Source organism: Buteo buteo, chromosome 11 (genome assembly GCF_964188355.1).
Source record: "Buteo buteo chromosome 11, bButBut1.hap1.1, whole genome shotgun sequence".
Taxonomy (NCBI): domain Eukaryota; kingdom Metazoa; phylum Chordata; class Aves; order Accipitriformes; family Accipitridae; genus Buteo; species Buteo buteo.
Window position 1 is genome coordinate 21,584,347 of NC_134181.1, and position 20,897 is coordinate 21,605,243.

Consider the following 20,897-nt stretch of genomic DNA (forward strand, 5'->3'; position numbering starts at 1 on the left):
ATAGCTCTCCACTAGTGGCAGGCATCTTTAGGGTGTTTCTGGACAGCCTGCTTCCCTAGAGTAATGGTAGAATTCAGTAAGACACAGCGAATGAGTCCTGTGTGTTCCCAGCAATCCAGAGAGTGAATAGTCATCTGTAAACAACACTGCTGCTATTTGTACTTTATCCATACTAAATTACACATTGTTTTCTCTCACCATAAATACGCTAAGGTCTTTCAGCAAAACTTCTGTCTTTTGGAATACGGAACAGAAAAGCAATCATTACCACATGTATTTTATCTGTGCACATCCATTGTTCATTGTTTCCCTTAAATTGCTGTTTCAAGCAATTTTCTGGGGACCCAAATCACAGGAAGTTGTAGGAACATCCACAGCCCAAGAGAGTACCTTTTGCTGTAATCATCTTCCAGTCAATCAAAATTAGGTCACTTGGACTATCCAAAACAGAGTTTCGTTTCCACAGCCTTCTAGTTTGTAGCATCGTTCACACCCAGATAAAAATGAGTGGAAAAGAAATACAATAAGCTACCATTGGTGTCACTGAATAGGAAAATCCAGGTTTTTAACATTATTTGTACCACTTGGCATTAAGTATAAATGAAGACATAAAGTTGTGGTCTCTAGAGAATCTATTGCGGTCTATCAGAGTTGGTGATTCGTTGTCTGAAAAGAACAAAGGAACTTTTTTGAGCAACTGTTTATTCTCTTTCACTTCCTGAATACGTCTTTATGTTGTGGCTTTTTGTGATATATTTGCAGTGAAACAGTTATAGATAAGCCACTGATGTGTGATTAGGTATTCAGTTTTGTCTAGTGTGTTTGTTTGTTGGCACTGAATAAACAATAGTGATGCACTGTGACAGGAAGTATCCACTGTCAGTGATCTCTGATTGCAAAATCATTTTCACTTATGCTCTGTTGCATGTGTTATTGGTTTTTGTTTTGTTTTGTTTTGTTTTTCAGGTGAATCACATTTTGCAATGAACCAGCAGCCTTTCCTCTATTTCCAAGTATTGTTCTTGACAGCACAGTTTGAAGCTGCAATTGCTTTTCTCTTCCGGACAGAGCGCTTGCGTTGTCATGCTGTTCATGTTGCATTGGTCCTGTTTGAGTTAAAATTGCTCCTGAAATCTTCTGGTCAGAGTGCACAGCTATGTAAGTCCTGCATATTTACTTTACAATAATGGAATATTTTCTGAGCCCTTAGAACACCCTGTAGACATTACAGGTCTGTGTAACTGATCAAACAAGCAGCATTTATCAGAACAGTCTCCTAAAAGTTAATTGTTTTAGTTGTATTAGAGCTCTGGATCGTGGCTCTGGCGAATTTGAGATGAAGATCAGAGCAATGTTTCCTGGCATTAGATTTTCTGATACTGTTGTTTCTGACATTGCAGTAAGCCATGAGGCTGGTGACCCTCCTGGCATCAGGCGTCTAAATTTTGTGCGGCTTTTGATGCTTTACACCCGTAAGTTTGAATCAACAGATCCAAGGGAAGCTCTGCAGTATTTTTACTTTCTCAGGTAGGAGCTAATATATATCTCTAGATTTTCTCCTAGTTACTAGTGCTTAATTATTCTTATCTGGGAAGTCCTCAGAAACAGGAGTACTTTCCTCCTTCCCTTCCTTTTGTAGGAATGAGAAGGACAGCCAAGGAGAGAATATGTTCTTGCGCTGCATTAGTGAACTAGTAATTGAAAGCAGAGAGGTATGTTTGGCCATGTTTTGCCTTCCTCACTTAAACTGGAATTCATTTCTTCACTGAAATCTTTATTAGGCAGGACAGTCTTAAACAGTTGTTTGCTCTTTCTGTTTGATGCAGACCTAGATGATGGGAGATCTTGCAATGACCATATGTTTAAGATGTCTAATCATGTCTTTTTGCCTGTTACTTATATACAAATAATTTTTACATGGATCACCATTTTTCATTCATCCATGACTGCATCTTTGTACTTAGTAAATATGTTCTGAAATATGTGCAACTCATCTCTCTATTTTTGTTTCCTTTTTTCTTACTTTACATCTGTGTGGATATAGTTTGATATGATTCTTGGAAAGCTGGAAAACGATGGTAGTAGGAAGGTGAGTTGACAATTTATGTTTGTATTTTACATAAAAAGTAAAAACCGTGTGTGATTTCCTAAGTAGTCATGCAGCTAGATTGCTTTTCTTCATTTTTCAGTAGCCAAATTATTACTGTGTTTGAATACATACAAGTTCTCCAAGTATGAGGTCCTTTTACAGAATAATTTATGACCTGCCCTAACAGAAGGCAGATCAGGAGCTGTAGGGCAAACTATGTCCCTGTAGACAGCCAATGTAACTAAAGAAACAAATGCCATCAGGTAACTTCAGTGAGGTCAGAATTTCACCTTTACAGTAGGAAATGCAATTTAGTGCACATTAGTAAAAAGCAATTAGTAAAAATGGCATGCTTGTAAGTGGGCGTGAGATTGTTGTGTGAACTGAGGTGGGTGTGTAAAAACTGTCTGTATGACATTATCCTCATTCACCTCAGAGGAGAAATGTATTGCAGCCCATTAAATATTCTTGTAATTAAGGGAGCAAAGGCTAACAGACCACAGGCATCGCCACAACTGATCTGCCCTCTCCATATAGGCGAGGGTAAGTACTGGATCAAAGATCAGCCATTTTTAGTTATGAAGGATCTTACTTCTGCAGTAAAAACAGTAATCTAAAAGTAAAACATAACCTTATGTGGTCAGAAGATAAAGGAAACCCTAAGGTTTTACTTGAGAAGAGGAGAGTGCATGCAAATGATTAAAATTTTAGATAGTCAATGAAGTTTTTCTGTTCAGTGCAGCAACTTTGGCAGCTTTCTGTGTAAAGCAGACTCCAGAATCGTTTAAATCTTAATTTCAAGATTAGGGCTCATGCTGCAATCATTGCTACTGTCAAAAAAAAAAAAAAAAAAAAAGTTATTTCTGGCAGGATTTCCTTTTAGATGTTTTTGTTCTGTCAGTTTAAAAGCAGTGAGATTGCACACACAAGAGCAAGGTAATCTTTACAAATGTTTTTTCATTTTACCGTTCTTTGTAAGGTAGTTTTTACATTACCATCAGTGGTGAATCCTGTTTTCTTGACTTTATTAAATTCCTTTTAAACGTAACTGTATTATTGTGTTTCTTTGGTATGAAACCAGCAATCTTAGCTTTAAAATAAATTCTGCTAGATGATATAGTCTTACTTTTACATCCTCAACTACGGTAAAATCCTTTCCAGATATCCTTGACTCTTTCCTCTCTCTTATTCTTCTTGTGTTTATTGTTTCTTTTAAAATTCTTGTTGCCCTTGCATTTATCTGTGTAAGATTTCACTTGCAACCTGTCATGCCAATATACACAAACAGCATCCCTAGAGACCCTGACATGTTATGTGCTGAAGTCTTTTGTGTTTTCTTCTCCTCTGTAATGTGTGTCATCAGCAATTAAAATAATTTAGAATTTGACCTGTTATCTGGGTCATTTTGAATGAATTAGAAACCACAGATGTTTCAGTGCTGTCTCCGTTCTGGAGAAAGTCTCTCACAAGAGCTCTTTCTATTTTTAATGTGTCTCTTTTGCGCGTTCCCATGGAAATGTGCAGGCCGTTCTAATCGTAATCCAACATGTAAAATATTCATTGCCTTGACAGAATATTCAGGAGTTTTTAAGCATTCTGATTTGTATTCTCTTCTCACCTTTCCTTTTTTTGTCTCACCTCTTTAGCCTGGAGTGATAGACAAGTTTACAAGTGACACAAAACCCATTATTAACAAAGTGGCTTCTGCAGCAGAAAATAAAGGATTGTTTGAAGAAGCTGCAAAACTCTATGACCTTGCAAAGGTAAATATCCTCTATGTGCTGCCTTAAATATGTACCTGATTGACCATTTTTTTCCAAACATTCTCCCTGTAATTAGGAGGTCAAATTTAATCTTGGAGATTGAATTGCCCTTGTTCAAGCAGATTACTTCTACTTGCCCTTAAAGCAGAGCCATTGGCTGCATGGAGAGGTGTTTCAGTGGGCAAACCCAGATTGATTGTGCTCTAACCCATTCTGATTTAAGACATGCTGGTTCTTTTGAAGAGATTGCCCCATGCATGATTTTATTCTGGCTAGTGAAGTTATTTACCTGGAGTGTGCTCTTCCAATTTCATAGATGTTGAATTAAAGTCTAAAATAGTTGGGCTTTATAGTGAGTATTCTTGTTTCCTTTTTGAAATATATTTGAAATAAAAGTGGATACAACCATAGCCACTGTTTTAGAGGAAAATTAGGGGAAAATACTTTTTCACACGAGCCAGCAGCATTATGTTGCTCACAGCTAATATGATCTTGACTCTTTATGGGAGGGAGGCATCTCTGAACTTGCACTAGGCACCACCTTTCTGCTTTTTCAGTGAGTTTAAATCACTAAGTCCCATCATGCTCCTTTTATTTGTGTGTAACTTTAATACCAACAGAACCCTGACAAAGTTTTAGAACTGATGAACAAGCTCCTCAGTCCTGTCGTTCCCCAGATTGGCACTCCCCAGTCAAATAAAGAGCGTTTGAAGAATATGGCTCATTCCATTGCTGAGAGGTAAGACAAGGGGGCAGGACTGGGTGATTTGCCTGGACCTGACCTTGGACTGTCAGTTCAGTGGGTATTAGTTCCTGATTTTGTTTTTGCTGGCTGGACCATGGCATCTGCAGCAATGCATTCAGGAAGACAGAGAAGAGGTCAGAATTGACCCTGTCCTACTCATGATGGCTTGTAGTACTGAAACCAGAAACATAATCTTCAGTGGTAGGTCAGGTAAATTTGCCAAGAAGCTTTTATCTGTAGGTGAATCAGGAAAAGGGAATTGCAGGATTGCCAAATGGAGACACAGAGTCTAGTAAAGAGCAATAAATGTAATGAATTACATGTTTTAGATTATATCAAATATCACAACAGTTGCAGACTCATTACACACAATTCACTTGTTTGAAATAGTGTTGAAAGTGCTACAAAACCAGTAATTCTGAGTTGTAACAGCAGAGCAGTGAGTTCAGTAGCTGTCTGAAAACGGTATTTCACTGCTGCTTTAATGAAAGCTAAAAAAGGAACATTTAAGCTGAGGTGTTCATATCACTAATGTAACCAGCAGCCCTCACTTCTACAGCCTGTTACTTTAGGAAAGTGCCATGTGGTATTTAGAAAAGAGAGAGAAATGGAAGTGACCAAAAGGAATGTCACCTGCAGTGTCGGTATGCTAATTAGGATATGCATTTAGAGACATCAGTGCTCAAGATTCATTAGCAGCTAGAAGTTAGGACTAACCTGCTTCTGAAAGGTTGTAATTGCAAAATAGCTTTGGGATTTTTTTAAATCATCTTTTGGTGCAGCTTGTCACAGTGACCACCATGGATGATTCCTATATTTTACTAGAGCAAAATGTGGGTACCTGTGAGAAATGTCGTACTGTTTTTCTTCAACCATTCTGGTGGGGAGAGAATAAAAACAAACAAAGCACACTTGCTCGCACTTTGAAATTGGGAAGACAAATACAGAAATGTATTGATTTCAGTCAGAGGCCTTTGCCTTTCTTGTTTTGACAAGTGGCAGTCACTCCTCCAGTCAGCCCTTCATTTAGTCAGGCTGCAGACTGAGTGAAAATTGGTGCCATATTGACTTAGCAAGAGACTCATTTGGTAGCAGATGTTAAGAACTAAACCTGTGGCTTGATTTTAAGCTTCAGCAATGATGGGCTTTGTTTTGCTACTTGCTTTGATCTCTATGACAGTGCTAAATATTACTGTTCAATAATGCCACTTTACAGCTGCAAACCTTCATGATTGCAAAGCCAGAGCAGTTCTGGTTAGCTCATTTTCTTGCCAATTAAATGTAATACAAGGTGGTTTTTTTTTCATGTACTGTACTGCAGACAGTACTGCAATGATGCAGCTTTCCTCCTGTGCATTCTTGTGATGTTTTTGGAACAGGGGAAACACCCAACAGAAAAGGCCTGTCTGGCTTCCTCCTCTGCAGCAGCATGGTGTGTACAATGCACTTGACCACTCTTACAATATTACTTTGAGGAAGGAGCTCCTTTCTGACCTTGTGCTGTTAGGAGTGAGAGCAGACAGCCCTCCAATTCATCTCCTAGCAAGTGTAGCTAGAGAGAGCATGCAGAAGTGTCTAATCAATTTTTAAGTCTTAACTTCTTGCCTGAAGCAGGCAGTTGTGCTGTAGAATTGTCCTCTGTAAAACAGCATGCTAAACACGCATGTACAGCGCTTGCCTTGCAAGTCTCTGGTTCCTGTCACTGTTTTCCCCATGAATATGGGAAGTGTAAACACTTAAAAGGAAATAAATGCTGGGTTTGATGGAAAACTAGAAGAGAATAGAAGTATTTTAAAAAAGCCATGTTCTGCCTCCTGGTTAAGGGAAATTAAAGCTGTCCTTTGTTAGATGCCTTCTGTTGTTGTGCTCGATGTTTCTGCTTCCAAGAATTGTAAGAGCACGTTTATAAATGGTTGTCATTTTGCACAATAAAATTGTAAAACAATGTCTTTCAGGTACAAAGCTCAGGGGATAAGTGCAAAGAAATCCGTTGACTCCACGTTCTACCTTCTGCTAGACTTAATAACGTTTTTTGATGAATATCACGCTGGTCACATTGACAGGGCCTTTGATGTAAGTTTCAAGAGTTCTGTTTGAAGTGCAGCCTTCCTAATGCCCTTGAAAGCCCAGAATGTCTCAAATAACATCACTTAAAATATTGTATTTAATGAGTTAGAAGCTGCTGCAATGCTATAGGAATTTAAAAATTTGTTTCTTCCCTGTTGCTTGATAATCGGGAAGATCTTTCTGGAGCTATTTTTTAGACATTGAACAAAATATTCCTGCTACTCAACAAAGTGAGGAGAGAAACCAATAAATAACAGTGAAATGATTTCTCTCGAATGCATTCAGGAGCATTTCATTAACACTTCAGAAACATACTTTAGTAGTATATGGTACATAGGATGTTCATTATCTACCCTGATTCCTGCTTTCATTTTTTTGAACGCCTAAAGCTTGTACTTTGTTAGTATAGTTAAGTAGTATACTTTAGTATACTTTAGTAGTACATGGTACATACTTCAGTAGTATATGGTACATAGAATGTTGATTATCTACCCTGATTCCTGCTTTTCTTTTTGAAGATTATTGAACGCCTAAAGCTTGTACCTCTTAGCCAAGATTGCGTAGAGGAAAGAGTTGCTGCCTTCCGGAATTTCAGCGATGAAGTAAGTAATGTCTCTTGATTTTAGCTTCCAAAAGCCTTTTGCTTTGTGTTGTGATTTAACCCCAGCCAGCAACTAAGCACCACGCAGCCGCTCACTCGCTTAACCCCCCATCCAGTGGGATGGGGGAGAAAATTGGGAAAAGAAGTAGAACTCATGGGTTGAGATAAGAATGGTTTAATAGAACAGAAAAGAAGAAACTAATAATGATAACACTAATAAAATGACAATAGTAATAATAAAAGGATTGGAAGATACAAATGATGCACAATGCAAATGCTCACCACCTGCCGATCGATGCCCAGTTAGTCTCCAAGCGATGATCCCTCCCACCCCCACTCCCCCAGTTTATATACTAAACATGACATCACATGGTATGGAGTACCCCTTTGGCCAGTTTGGGTCAGTTGTCCTGGCTGTGTCGTCTCCCAACTTCTTGTGCTCCTCCAGTCTTCTTGTTGGCTGGGCATCAGAAGCTGAAAAATACCTTGACTTTAGACTAAACGTTATTTAGCAACAACTGAAAACATCAGTGTTATCAACATTCTTCTCATACTGAACTCAAAACATAGCATTGTACCAGCTGCTAGGAAGACAATTAACTCTATCCCAGCTGAAACCAGGACACTTTGTTAAAAGGATCTTAAAACCGTGTCATCTCATTATTCTTATTCATTAACAGGGAAATAGAACGGAATTATTTTGCATTCGTACAAGTAGACCTTTGCTTGCAACTTTTTCTCCTTAGTGCTCCTCTTTGGAGCACTAGAATTCCCTACCCAAAAATCCTGTCTTCATTTTGTAGAAGGCATCTGCAGATCTGAATCTCCCTGAGCTTACTGAGTTTGATTCAAGCTTTCAGCTGTGTTGCTGACTTAGTTCTTCCACGCTCTTAATGGTCACCAAGCGTTTGTAGGGTCTTGTGTTTCCTTCCCTCCAAATTAGAGGAACTCATGTATTTGGTTATTAGCAGATGAAGCACATGAAGCATAATGGAAGGCTGTTATTGCTCTTGAACTATTTTAACTGGAGGATGACACTTCTCTTATAGACAGTGTTTGTGTGTATTTGAGTGCTTTGGAGTTTATTGTATTTAGGTGCTTTGGGTTTTATCTGACCTGTTAGCAAACATGAAGGTGCAGCCATTATGCATGTCTGTCTCAAAACTCTGGGTAAGTTGTTTTTTTGCCAGGTGGTGCAGTCACAGCAGGGGTGACCATTAAATGTATGACTATAGGAGTAAATATCGACCATAGTTATCATTGCTTGGTTTTCTGATGTTATATAGCAAGGTTAATGATTCTGTCAACCTGTTCTTCATTGCAGTATGTCCTTCTTTTTTTTCCCCCCCCTTCTTTGTGTAGATCAGGCACAATTTATCTGAGGTCCTGCTTGCCACCATGAATATTTTATTCACCCAGTATAAGAGGATGAAAGGCACAAGCCCAGCCACTCCTGCCAGACCCCAGCGGGTAATGGAAGACAGAGATTCGGTAAGATTACAATCCTTGCTGTTTGACAAGTTTTCCTACTTCCTTTTTCCCCTGATTTCAAGGGATTGGGCTTCAAATGACTGAATCTCTAAAGGTCTTTGCTTTTGACTTGCTCAATTACTTAGAGTCTTAAACTACTCAATTTCCTCAGTTACTTAGTCTTGAGACTAGTCTCTCATAACTTCAGCTTTGTGTAAAGAAAGGATATTGCTCTAAATGGCATTGAGCTAATTAAGATCTACTACACCATATATCCGCCTCCTAGCAAGAGAAAACAAGTGTTCAGTTTGCTTCTTGGTGGGATCTTAACTAGTTAACGGAAGTGGACAGTGCGATGTCTCTAGGATGGTTGGTGTTGCTGCCTTGGCAACTGAGCTGTTGTTTTAGAAGAACCTGATTTTCACTCCTTTCATTTGAGTACTGCCCTGTTCATGCAAAACTGATTTCTGGTGGAAAGGCCTTGCTTGACTTCTCTCCTTGGCTTGCTTCTGTAGTGACGTGGGCTGGCATTTTCAAAGTGTCCTTGGGCAACACACCAAGATGCTCAAGTACATTGTCTTGGTGAATGGCTGTAGCTGTTTGCCAGTGTCGTTCTGCTGCCTCTGCAGCAGAGTGGGCAGCTTCCAGATACGGTAGTGCTTGGTCTTGGCTGCCTGGTTTGAATGGCCAACAGGGTGGGTTTGACTTCACTGCTGCAGTCAGTGCTGAAGCATTTCCCCCACCCACTGATAGGACCCTACACCTTCAGCAAGCCTCAAAATAGGCGCCACTTAAAGGACACAGCTAGATTTGCAGGCACTTGCCTGTCAACATGCTGTGTTGAGCAGAAGGGTACTCAGCTTAGCTGTCGTCGGGTTTGGTCTTGTAGCTTTTATTAAGTTAAAGCTGCCTGCCACAGGCACTTGAAAACCAAGGCCAAACCACTCATCCTGTCTTACAGATTAGGAAATAAATATCAACTCCTTCTGAGAATGAAAACTAACTTGGGCCACAGCCAGCTTTATTCCAGGCTTTAGTCATCTGCAAAAGTGCCTTTGATCTGTAAATTGCAATATTGGTAAAAGTCTTAGCGTTTTCAAATATATCAGAAAATGAAAGGCTCAAGTAATGATACAGCTTTTGTCTTTGGGGTGCCGTCTGTGTGTGAGCTATGGGATCCTGCCTTGCAACTATGCTTGTACTCTAGATTGGCAATGTTGGAGAAGGATACGTGCTGCTTGGGCTTCTCCCACCTTAAATTCTGCATATGTGAAGAAGTCTCAGGCTAACGCAATCTGTTAACCTGCTCTGTGTGTTCGCAAGGTTGGCACTGAGCAAACAGCCTTATCTCCTTGCTTTCCAAGGGAGCCGTTTATTTTGGTTTTGTGATTTCAGTCTTGTGCCTTGTGTAGAAGCATTTACCATCTCCATAGGGGTGTAATGCTGTCAGGTGTCATCTCAGTATGAATACCATGACCATGGCCTGCCAAAGATCGTCGGGCTGATTGGCGACGGGATCAGCAGCTTTGCTCGCAGGAGCTTGTGTAGAAGGAAGCCACTGTGACATCGTATCATGTCAACAGCGTGCCTCTTACCACAGCATGCTCAGTGTGAGATGCTTCATAAACATGTTCTGTGCTCTCATGCTGTTACAGTTGTGGAGATCAGCTGATGATATACCTTGCTAAAAACCCTTGACACTTTTTTTCAGGCTTCAAGTTTTTGTTAATCAAGCTTCTGGCCTTGTGGTGGGATCTCATGGCAGCAGGGTATCAGTGGTGTTGGAGACACGGGGTTTCTGAGTCATGGATCTCTGGCTGCTGTATGCAATAAAAGCTGTGCTTAACTGTCAGAGGGGACAAGTGCCTGCTGTCTCTGCAGTCAGGGAGGCGATAAGAGAATAATAGCTATGTGACTGTAATGTCAGAAAGGAGCATAAATCTGGTAATGTAGGGTTAGCTAGAGAGGAAAAAAATCTACAGCCCTGTATCTCCCGGCTGCCTAAAGATTTGCATGCGCAGAAGAATACCAGGCATGGGCACATGGCAGGTAGGGTAAGAATAGCTTTAGCACATGTTCCCCTTTCTTCTTACCCTGAAGAATTTCCTCCAAGACTGCGGGAGCAGGGAATCTAGATTGCTTCAGTTTTCCTGTCTGGGAAGCAACTTGGGCAATTTTAGTGGTGGGAAGAAATGAGGGCATTTCAAATGTGAGAAGAGAGATGTTTCTTCAGCAAAATGTCCCTGTTTACCTGAACAGAGATGGCAGATATGAGCTTCTGCAGGCTGTGCTTGACAGGAGTTTTTCTTGTGAACTTCTCTGGGAGAAAGGTAGCTTTTCCTTTTTCCATGGGGAAGCAAATTTTAGGTGAAATCAGCCTCTTCCAGAAGCTTTAACTATCTCAGCGCATTGCCCAGTAGACAGTGCAAGTGAAAAATGACCTTTCCTTGAATAGGTCTTTGAACTCCCTGGGTTTTCTCTAGATTGTCGGAGCAGACAGGTGCAAATCCCTCTGTTCATCAGAAGAATTTGAAAACATGAGACAGTAGCTGTTTGTTAAGTCTGAGGCTTATTCCATGTAGCAGGGAACAGAGTCCCCCAGAAACGTGGCTCTTGAATTTGCCTTCTGGTGCCAAGCACTGGTCTGCTGACTGCCCTAAGCAGGATCCTGCTGTAATGGGTAGGGAGTAGAGGGGCTTTGGCAGGAACAGTGTGGACCTGGCAGCAAAGGCAGGATGGAGAGGAACAGTACCTCTGGAGCTCCCTGAACCCAGTAATGCTCTCTGCTAAAACATCTCCTGTCCCACTTCAGAGATGAAATGGGCTTTATTTAGAAATGATCAGGTTCGGAGTCAGAGCTGGGCTTTATGCATTTTGTTTATTTCAGAATGAAATTACCTAAGCTGTGTTTTGAGTCTGTCTGTCTGTCTCTCTCTTTCTCTCTCTCTCTCTCGTTTGGTTTTTCGTTTTTTTTAATGTATATACATTAATTAGTTTGGGGAATGAGGGAGAAAAGTCCTGTCCCACTTGGTCTGATCCATTTTGTCAGATTTCAGGCAGAGATTGCAGCAAGTCAAGACTGCAGTACCAGCAACCGTGGCTGCAGTGACAGCCCTGACCCAGATGCTGTGAGTGCATGACAGCAATGTCATATGCTCCTCGCCCCAATCCGGGGTGGCGAACTCTCTGGAGCAGCCCGAGGGTGTTAGTTGGGCAGCAAAATTAGGTCATGAAAGGAGTGGAATTCTTTTTTTTTTTTCTTTTTTTTTTTTTGATGTGTGGTCTTATTTTAAATCACAAGTGACTCTAACATTCATTAAGTAATTACAGCCAATAGAACATCTAGACCTCCAGGCCGCTCTTAACCTCTGCAAACCTCTGTTTGTTCTTCCTGAAGCATTGCAGCCTATCATGTTGTTTTGATTTTTAAAAATAGACCAGCTCTAGTATCATTGCTATGGAAAAGGTAAAGAGAACAGTAACTCGCACTGCTCCTCAGCCTTTCTTAGTCACAGTGAGAGTTTTTGCCTCTTACTATTTTAATTCCAAAGAGTCAGACAGACACCTTGACATGCTTTTTTTCCATCTACCACCTGTTTTGACCTCCACCAAAAAGTAGCAGGTCAGACATAATTACACGACCTCATTGTGTAACAGATTTGGAAGCAGACTAGAAGTGTTGACTGTGACTGGAACTGAACAAGTAATTTTCAGGCCACCTTGTTAAGTAACCAATGCACTGGTGTTAACTAGGTGGTAACTTAGAGCTAGGGAAACTGTCCTGGGAGCTTTTAGCAATTAGGTCAGTCTCAGTTTTGCTGCTTACTCCAGAGGCCCACTGATGTGCTGCACTGCCTTCATGGCTGGGATCTCAGTGCTAAAGAAAACTTACTTTTCTGCCCCATGTGTTAAGTTGGAGGTTTTTTGCACAGCTGAAGCAGTAACATTTAGACAGTGTCTTGGAAAAAAAAAAAGCATATGATCATCCCAGCTTTTCTGTTGTCAGCTTTCAAAGCTCCTCGGTTGCCATTGAATAACTGACTGGTTTAACAGCACCCTGAGAAGGGGATAGAATTGCCCAGATGGACATCAGGGATGGTGTTTATAAGTGTTCCCAGCCATGTAATGGGCTTTGGTCACTTCTCAGTTTATAAGTTCCTGCTGTCAGAGTTACCATCCGCATGCCCACAGCAACCAAAGCTGCTTCAGCTTTCCCTGCAGTCAGCAGATTAAAGGAAGATTTAACGGTGGGATCTTCTAGTACAGTAATTTAGAGATGCTTAATATTTAAGAAGATGACACTGTGAGGAATCAAAACCATCAGTCTGTACAGTCTTCCATAAAGATTCAGGCTTTCTGTATTCTCCTGACCTCTACCAGTTATCAGAATGATTTTCCTTTTGATTTACTAACAGTTTTAACAAATGAAACAAATTATTCCTGAATTCCTTCAGCTGTTACATAGCCTTCTGGTGTGCAATAAGGGGTTTCATTATTTTAGGCAAAGGTCTCTGAATGTACTTGGTACCGTATACTTCCATTGTGTTATGGAATGAAGGGCCTTTAAGGATGTTAGTATGTTGTAGGTGATGCTGGAGACGTCCAGGTGCCGGTTTGTTTCTAGTGCTTCTGCTCTGAGAATGTTAATGCTGCATTTCAGCAGGGTCAACTTAATATTTTGCAAGGTGGGAAAGAATCCTGTTGCCCCAGGAAAGCCCATTTCATGCAGAAATTACAAGATTGCTGCAGTACAGGAATGCCCCACATTGTTGAAAATGTTTTTTTCCTGGGTAATTTGAAATAAGTGGGATTTTTTTTTTTTTATTTTTTTTTTAAGCAAAAGGGTAGCTCATCATGCTTTTAATGGTTGGAAAAGGAAATAATTGGATTTCCTTCCAAATGTGGAGATATGTTATCCAGAGAGCAGCTCTGAGAAATAAAGATTACATTTGCTTGTTTGAAAAGGCAAGTGTTTAACTCATGTCTAACTCGCCTTTCATTGTGGGTTTTTTGGTACTGAAGTAATTGTACTGTATTTTTCTGTTTTTTAGCAACTTCGATCTCAAGCTCGTGCACTGATAACGTTTGCTGGAATGATCCCTTACAGAACATCGGGAGACACGAACGCAAGACTGGTGCAAATGGAGGTCCTTATGAATTAGCAGAGAAGCTTTTGCTTAGGGTTGCAGCAACCCATGCCTGTCTTTAGTACGTTCAGAGGGTGGGACCAGTATCATTTTGTATTCTGTATTTTTGTTGATGGAAATAAATTTCTTTGATTTCTATTTGTTTTTGACATTTTCATTTTCACTGATTTTTGCGTTTTTATGTTTTTATTCATTTTATTTTAAATTGGTTTATATTTAGAGAATTATTCTTAATTAGTTATTGGGCTATGCAGAGAAAGAAGTCATGGATCTACAGTAGGGAGGTGAACAAGCAATTCTATAGCAGAAGAGGAAGTGGAGAAGAAAACTTTGATTTATTGCTCGCTGAACATCCAGCTTAGAAATTTTAAGGTTTTTTGTTTTTTGAATGCATGTTAAATGTTGAAAAGCTGTTTATGATACACCACACACATGACACTGCTGTCAGTCCATAATGTTGTCTTGTGTGGTGTATGTGTTTATGCAGTGCAAATGAGCTCAGTGTGCTGCAGAGACTCCTTTCATTTAACGAAGTTTAAACTCTTGGGTCAGTGTCTCAGATGTACACAGCTCCGCATATCCTGGAGCTCAGTTGAAGCTTTTGCAGGAGCAGCTGGGATTGGAAACAGGTATATTTTAGTAGGAGAGATTTTTGTGATCGACATGTGAGTTTTTAGCCAGTTGCATCCATAAATGATCCCATATCAAGTTCACTAGAAGTAAGGAAGCTGAGCAGAGAAGTCCAAGTGTGGATGCATTGGGCACGGGTGGATATTACTCTTGCTTTAGTGGGAAACCTGCATTCCATTGAAGCGAGGGACATTAAAAAATGGTTAGCTTTAAATGTTTTGAGCTACAATTAAATCGGTGTGAAAGCCCAGGAGCATGTTACAGTATAAGCTTTTCTTTTTAATATAGCTGCCTGTCTTTGAAAGGAAATGGGAGGAATGTTGGTGGTTGCTCTTACTGCTCCCTGTGTACGTGCCCTTCTGTACTGCTGCTGTCTTGCGCTCACACTGTTTGTGTTACTGGGATATGAGAACATGTACAGTTCTGGATACAGAACAGGCAACAAAACATAGGGGTGATTTCAAGCTTTGCATGTTCATAGCTATCGTGGGAGAGAATTCATCTCCATTTTGCAATGTCTAAGCTTAACGGCATAGAGGGATATTTGACTGACTTGATGACCATTTCCTAATTACTTTTTCCACCAGAAATGCCGTAGCATAAATTTGTCAGCCTTTTGGACAGGAAGCAAAGGGGTGGCTTGCCGAGCCACCCAAACCCATGTGTCTCAGCATTAGCAAACTGGCTGCTGAGGCTCCCGGGCGATAGAACTAGGGATTGTGTATGGCACTGAGTGGTCCCATAGCATGTTCAAGATTGTTTCAACTGAAGGCTCAAAGAGACCTGGACAACACCCTGCAAGTAAAGGGGATTTGGTGAGTTACCTGGGGAGGGGAATTGAGTTGCCTAGCAAAATGTCAACAGGTGAGTGTGGAAAGCTTTATTAGCTATTAATGTTTCTGGCATATTGGTGTGGGAATGCTTCTTGGTATGTCTCAATTGACAATTCATCCAATCCCCTGGAGAACAGGTTACCAAAAATTAGGTGGCAGAGCAAGGCATCTTCGTGATACTTGCAAACAGTCCTTGTTGGGCCAGGATTGCCCCATGTACAGTCCTGCAGGATAAACCCTGCTCTTGTGTCTTCCTTGCTGGCGCTCAGCCCCTGTCCCTGGGTTACTCCTAGCATCAAACTACCTCACATACAGAGAGGCTGGTGAGTCTGTACCTGTCCTCAGGCAACCGCTGATCAGAGCAAGAGAGGGACAGTGTCTGCCGGAGTCTCTTCAGGAAGGGTGAAGGCCACCTTCCCTGCTGTGATTCCTTCTCCCTGCTCCACCCCTCATGTGGGGACAGAAGGCCTTTGGGGCTCAGCTCTTACTGCTGCCATTTGCAGGACCTTATTCTCCTGTCTTTTGCCCATCCCCTGCTCAACTGAGCTGTCATGCTGCCTCACTGGCATGTTTCTGATGTCAAACATTGGACCTAGGGACCTTTTAGAAACAGCAAGTTGCCCTTTCTCTGTCTGCCCTTTGAGGACAGCTGTAGCAGATGCTTCCTGGTGCTTCTTAGCCTTCATGGGTGTTAGTAAAAAAGAAAATTGACGGCCAGATGTAGTTTGCTCCCTTTGTGCTCAGTGGTTGTGACTTCAGCCTCTGATCCTGCCGAACCCAGGACAGGTCCCTTCTAAGCTAAGCAGAAACTGAATTATTTCATACTTTCAAAAACCAAGATGGTCCTTCTGTGATGGACGGACAGAGGAAATAAACCCCAGGGAGTCAAAGCCCTGAGACTAACCCTGGAAAGGTAAGACCTAGCCCTGTTTCAAGATGTGAGAGGTAGTGGGTATAACAGAAGGTGTCACAAATAGTTGGAATTAAATTATTTCCTGTTGATTGCCCTGTGATTTCTTCTTAGGTCTGTGCAGGTGGTGAGCATTGCAGACCATCCATCTTCCCGCGTTCCCAAGAGCAGCGGGTTCCAGCTCCGTGCCTAGGCCTGGCTTTGACAAACCTGGGTCTCCTCTGCACAACTTCAAGGGCTTTGCTGCATTGAGGTAGATGCTGACGCACATACTGGTGCTTCACTGAATAAGGCACCCCTGTGGTTTTCCAGATGTCACTGTTTTCTCTCCACCCCACGCTTTTTCTGCTGGAGAGAACAACCTGGTTCTGCTCCCTCAGGCTTCTGACTGGCAGACCTGCTGCTGCTGGAGTGAAGTTCGTTAACCCTTTCTACTGTCGCACTCCAACTTTGCTAATGTGCAGGCTTAGCCTTGGTTTTCTAAATAGTTCATCTGCTAGAAGGGCTTTTTGGGGTGTCACTAAATTCATACCTCATGTTTGGCGCAGCCTGCTCAAAGGTGATGTCACTAAGCACTCCCTTTACAAATGGGAGTAGTGCTCGCTTTTACAGCGTGGTGCTGTCAAGGGCATAGCGAGAGCTACCTCCGTTTTCCTTGTGCACAAAGGGCTTCTGTCTGTTTGGAGAGCCTTGCACAGGTCATATTGAAAACCGTGATAGCGTGCAGCAACATCTGAGTAAGTTAGTGTTTGTAGTTTGCCAGGCACAGTTCGCAGCAGAGCTGTGGATGTTCAACTGAGCTGAATTTATTCTTAGTATAAACTGGCAGTCAGTTCATACAGTTACACCATTTATAAAATGTCAGTATAAACTGACAAATCTCTTAAGTCAGTGGACCCCTGCCCCTTTATACAAGAAAAAACTACAGATGAATGCTGCAGGTTAAATTTAGGATAATTCCATCTGCTTTTTCCTGCTCCAGGACTAATCATCAGCAAAAAAGATCCCCCAGGTAGATGAGATGCATCCTAAGGGTGGCTCACTAGTTTGAGTCAAATGCAGGTGTCCTGGTTTCAGCTGGAATAGAGTTAATTTTCTTCTTAGTGACTGGTACAGTGTGTTTTGGATTTTGTATGAGAATAATGTTGATAACACACTGATGTTTTAGTTGTTGCTAAGCAGCGCTTATCCTAAGTTAAGGATTTTTCGGTTTCCCATGCTCTGCCAGCAAGCAGGTGTACCAGAAGCTGGGAGGGAGCATGGCCAGGACAGCTGACCCCAACTAGCCAAAGGGATATTCCATAACATAGGACGTCATCCTCAGTGTATAAACTGGGGGGAGTTGGCCAGGAGGGGCCGATTGCTGCTCAGGCATCAGTCAGTGGGTGGTGAGCAATTACATTGTGCATCACTTTTATTTTCTTGGGTCTAACTTCTCTCTTTTTTTGTTATATTCCTTTTAATTGCAATTCTTATTATTGTTACTATTATATTTGTATTATCGTTATTGTTATTATAATATTTTAAATCTTTTATTTTGTTTTGTTTTAGTTAGTAAACTGTTCTCATCTCAACCCAAGAGTTTTACTTTTTTTTCCCGATTCTCCTCCCCATTCCACTGGGAGGGGGAGGAATAAGTGAGCAGCTGTGTGGTGCTTAGTTACTGGCTGGGGTTAAACCATGACAGCAGCTCATGCTTGTGTGGCTGGAGGAGATTTGAGGAAAAAGTGAAAAAGTGTTTGCCTTGTGATGTTCTGTCCTGGTATGGATGTAACAGAGACACAGAGTCTCCAGGTCTGTTTTCCATGGTTTGCATGGCTCATCAGTAGTGAAACAACCACAAGTGCCACGGTATTGGCATAGCAGCTCTTAAAACTTTACAGTCTGCACGTCCTTCGACGAATGAGGTCCGAGTTGATGTGGTCTGCATTTACAAGGGCATTGCAGGGGAATCTAGAAATACTCATTGTAAACTTCTGCCCTATGTTACCTATCGGGGGGCGGGGGGGGAGTTAAAGCTCTGCCCAGGGGTTAACCTTGGGCTACTGGTAAAAACTAAACTGAGCTAATGGAAAACAGCCAGCTCATGTGAGAATTAACAGGTTTTCTGCCAACAAGCAGAAAACCTGCTGAAACGTGCCTCCAGGGCCCTTCCTAAACACTCGTGGAGCTGGTGTCAATGGGTCCTGTCTTCTCAGCTTCGTTTCTTTGGTGTTTGGGGGGGTGGGGTTTATCCCCACAACAACATGAATTCTAAGTATTTTCACAGTGGTGCCTGCACTGTTACCCCAGCGTATGCTTGGCTTAGCTGGTCGTACAGTCAGGTTACTGCCTACAGCCTGCCAGATACATTCCTGCTCCTGTGCCTTTTCTTGGATTTCCCTGCTGACTGCAGATTCTGCATCTCGATCCTGATTTTTTGTTTTGTTTTCCAGACCATCTGGCTGGAGTAGACCTGCTAAATGAGGTGGCTTCTCTGTTTTCCACAACAGTCTCCCACCACTGCTGGGTTTGTCTAAGACAGCCCTTGGATCTTGTTGCTTGCAGGAGCTGAAGGAATCGTGTTCAGAAAAAATGAATTTAATTTTTTTGTTCTTGTTACCCTCTCAACACTTGTCTCCCCAACCTTAATAAACCCCAGCCTCTCAAGGAACCAAGCTGCTTTCCTTCCAGCCTGGAGGAAAGAAGGGGATACTGTTAATTCTAGTTCTGTGTCCCTGAGGTGGGACAGCGCTCAAATACTGCTGCTGTTTGTGTCCCTGTACCAGTATTTTTGTCCTGTTTCTGTCTGGGTCTGAGGTTCGAAGGATGGAAGTGATGTCTGGAAGAGGATGGGAGATGATCCCTTTGCCTGCACTGGGTAAGGTTGCTGGCAGTTTTCTGAATAACCATCTTATTTTCCCTTCCCAAGCTTCCTTCCCTGCAGCGCCAAGAAACTGAGTCCTGCTCCGCATGGTGGGTTTGCAGCGCTGAGCCCCTGCTTCATTTGCGTGGCCCCTGTCATCCAGGGTGGTAGGTTCCCTCTTCCACAGGGATGGAAACAGCATAATTAAAACATCATTAAAGGCCTATCAGAATACAGTGCTTTGGCAAACTTTAAAAGAAACCGTATGTAAAGCATTGCACTATTCTCTGCCGAACTCGATTCAGGTTCATTTGATGCATTTAATGGGCAGGATGAAGTGGGGGATTGGCTGGAAGCGAGGGAAAGCCCTGCAGAACCAACTTGGCACCTCTTCACTGCGTGAGCGGAGGGGCTGGAGGGATGTGCCGCAGAGCTCTCCTCTCCTGCTCCCAGCGCCGGACGGCCCCGGTATTGTTGCTGCAGCTGGTGTTGTGAATCAGGCCGACGACAAGCGCATCCTACTATCCGGCTATTTCACTACACCAGGGTTGCATCATACCACTCGCTTCGCTCTTCGCCCAGCGTCTGCAGTCCTCCTGTCCCTCCCGGCGCATTTTTGACTGTGCTGTGTTTAACAGATACACACTCACACCTGTTTAAGAGACTCCGTGATTTGTGCTGGTTTGGGCAAGGTAGCATTTTTTGGTCAAATAATGAGGTTCTAAAATAAAGCCTTTTCTGCTGGGCATGAGTCTGTTGTTGCATCTGTTGCGAGAGGAAGCAGGTGTCTACCTTGCAGGAGGTGTTGTGCAAGGTGCTGAGGCGAGGCATTTTCCTCATCCCCATCTCACCCTTCTCCCTGTTCGCAAGGCCGGGTGTTGGGAATGGCAGCAGCACCACCTGTGCCGGCACATTTTGCATGGTGATGCCCGGGTGTTGGGGGGCTGAGCTGTGCAGATGCAGGCAGGCGAGCGCTGCAGGCAGCGCTGCCTGCCCTCAGCTTCCTGGGTAAGCGGGTGCGTGCTGGCCCGTGCGGGGCTTATGCAGTTGTGGAGGGCATCTGCTCGCGCACAAACAATACAACGGGGCTGTGGCAAGTCCTCAAAAAGCAGGTTAAAATTTGTGTGTGAATGCAAAAGACAGCCAGAGGCAGCAGGGCAGGCGGCCCGAATTTTCCATTAACTTGCAAAGCACAGGGGGCTGAAATTCAAATGGGCTCTGGTGCTGCCCTCAAATTTTATTGCCTGCTGTCTTCGGCGATCTTATCTGTAACTGCTCTTAAGAGCGCATGTGACACCAGGCTGCAGAGGTATAAAAGATGCCTGTCCCTCCCCCTGTCCTCGCCTGCTGGTGGCTGTAGGCTGAATACCGAGCGGCAGTGCGGCCTCAGCTTCTGTTTTATGTGACGTGGGGAAGGGTTTAAGTGGATTATTAAATCAGGGATGGGATTTGGGGGAGTTTTGAACCCTGGGTGCTCAGCAGTTCCCCCTCCCTGGGGTTGGGAGGGGAATGGGGCTCTAGGACTGTGGGCTGTCTCTGCTGCCTGGCACCGGAGAGCTGCCAGCTCCCAGCCCTGGGCAATCCTGGAGGGACTGTGGCTGCCACCACTCCATGTCCCCCGGCCTCTCCAGCCCCCTTCCCAGCCCCCTGGCATCCAAGTCCCAGCAGGGACATCCCTTCCATCCCTCGATGTCAAACTCCCCCCCTTTCCCCTGGTTTCACCATGAGATAAAGGGGCCGTTTCCCTCCCTGTGGCTGGCACAGCTCAGTGCCCCAGGCAGCAACTCAGATGATTTA

General features: G+C 42.8%; 1 protein-coding gene across 4 annotated transcripts in view; it reads left to right on the forward strand.

Annotated features, from left to right (window-relative positions):
• Positions 1-14,020, forward strand: part of NUP93 (nucleoporin 93) — an 88,867-nt gene extending 74,847 nt beyond the window's left edge. For all 4 annotated transcript variants that reach the window (XM_075040369.1, XM_075040366.1, XM_075040368.1 and 1 more), the window contains 10 exons: positions 967-1,158; positions 1,401-1,527; positions 1,640-1,712; positions 2,045-2,089; positions 3,736-3,852; positions 4,473-4,591; positions 6,553-6,670; positions 7,183-7,266; positions 8,628-8,756; positions 13,787-14,020. In XM_075040369.1, the coding sequence (XP_074896470.1) occupies positions 967-1,158; positions 1,401-1,527; positions 1,640-1,712; positions 2,045-2,089; positions 3,736-3,852; positions 4,473-4,591; positions 6,553-6,670; positions 7,183-7,266; positions 8,628-8,756; positions 13,787-13,897 (1,115 nt within the window). In that variant the 3' untranslated portion in view covers positions 13,898-14,020. The remainder of the gene's footprint in view (positions 1-966; positions 1,159-1,400; positions 1,528-1,639; positions 1,713-2,044; positions 2,090-3,735; positions 3,853-4,472; positions 4,592-6,552; positions 6,671-7,182; positions 7,267-8,627; positions 8,757-13,786) is intronic.
• Positions 14,021-20,897: the final 6,877 nt, after the last annotated feature.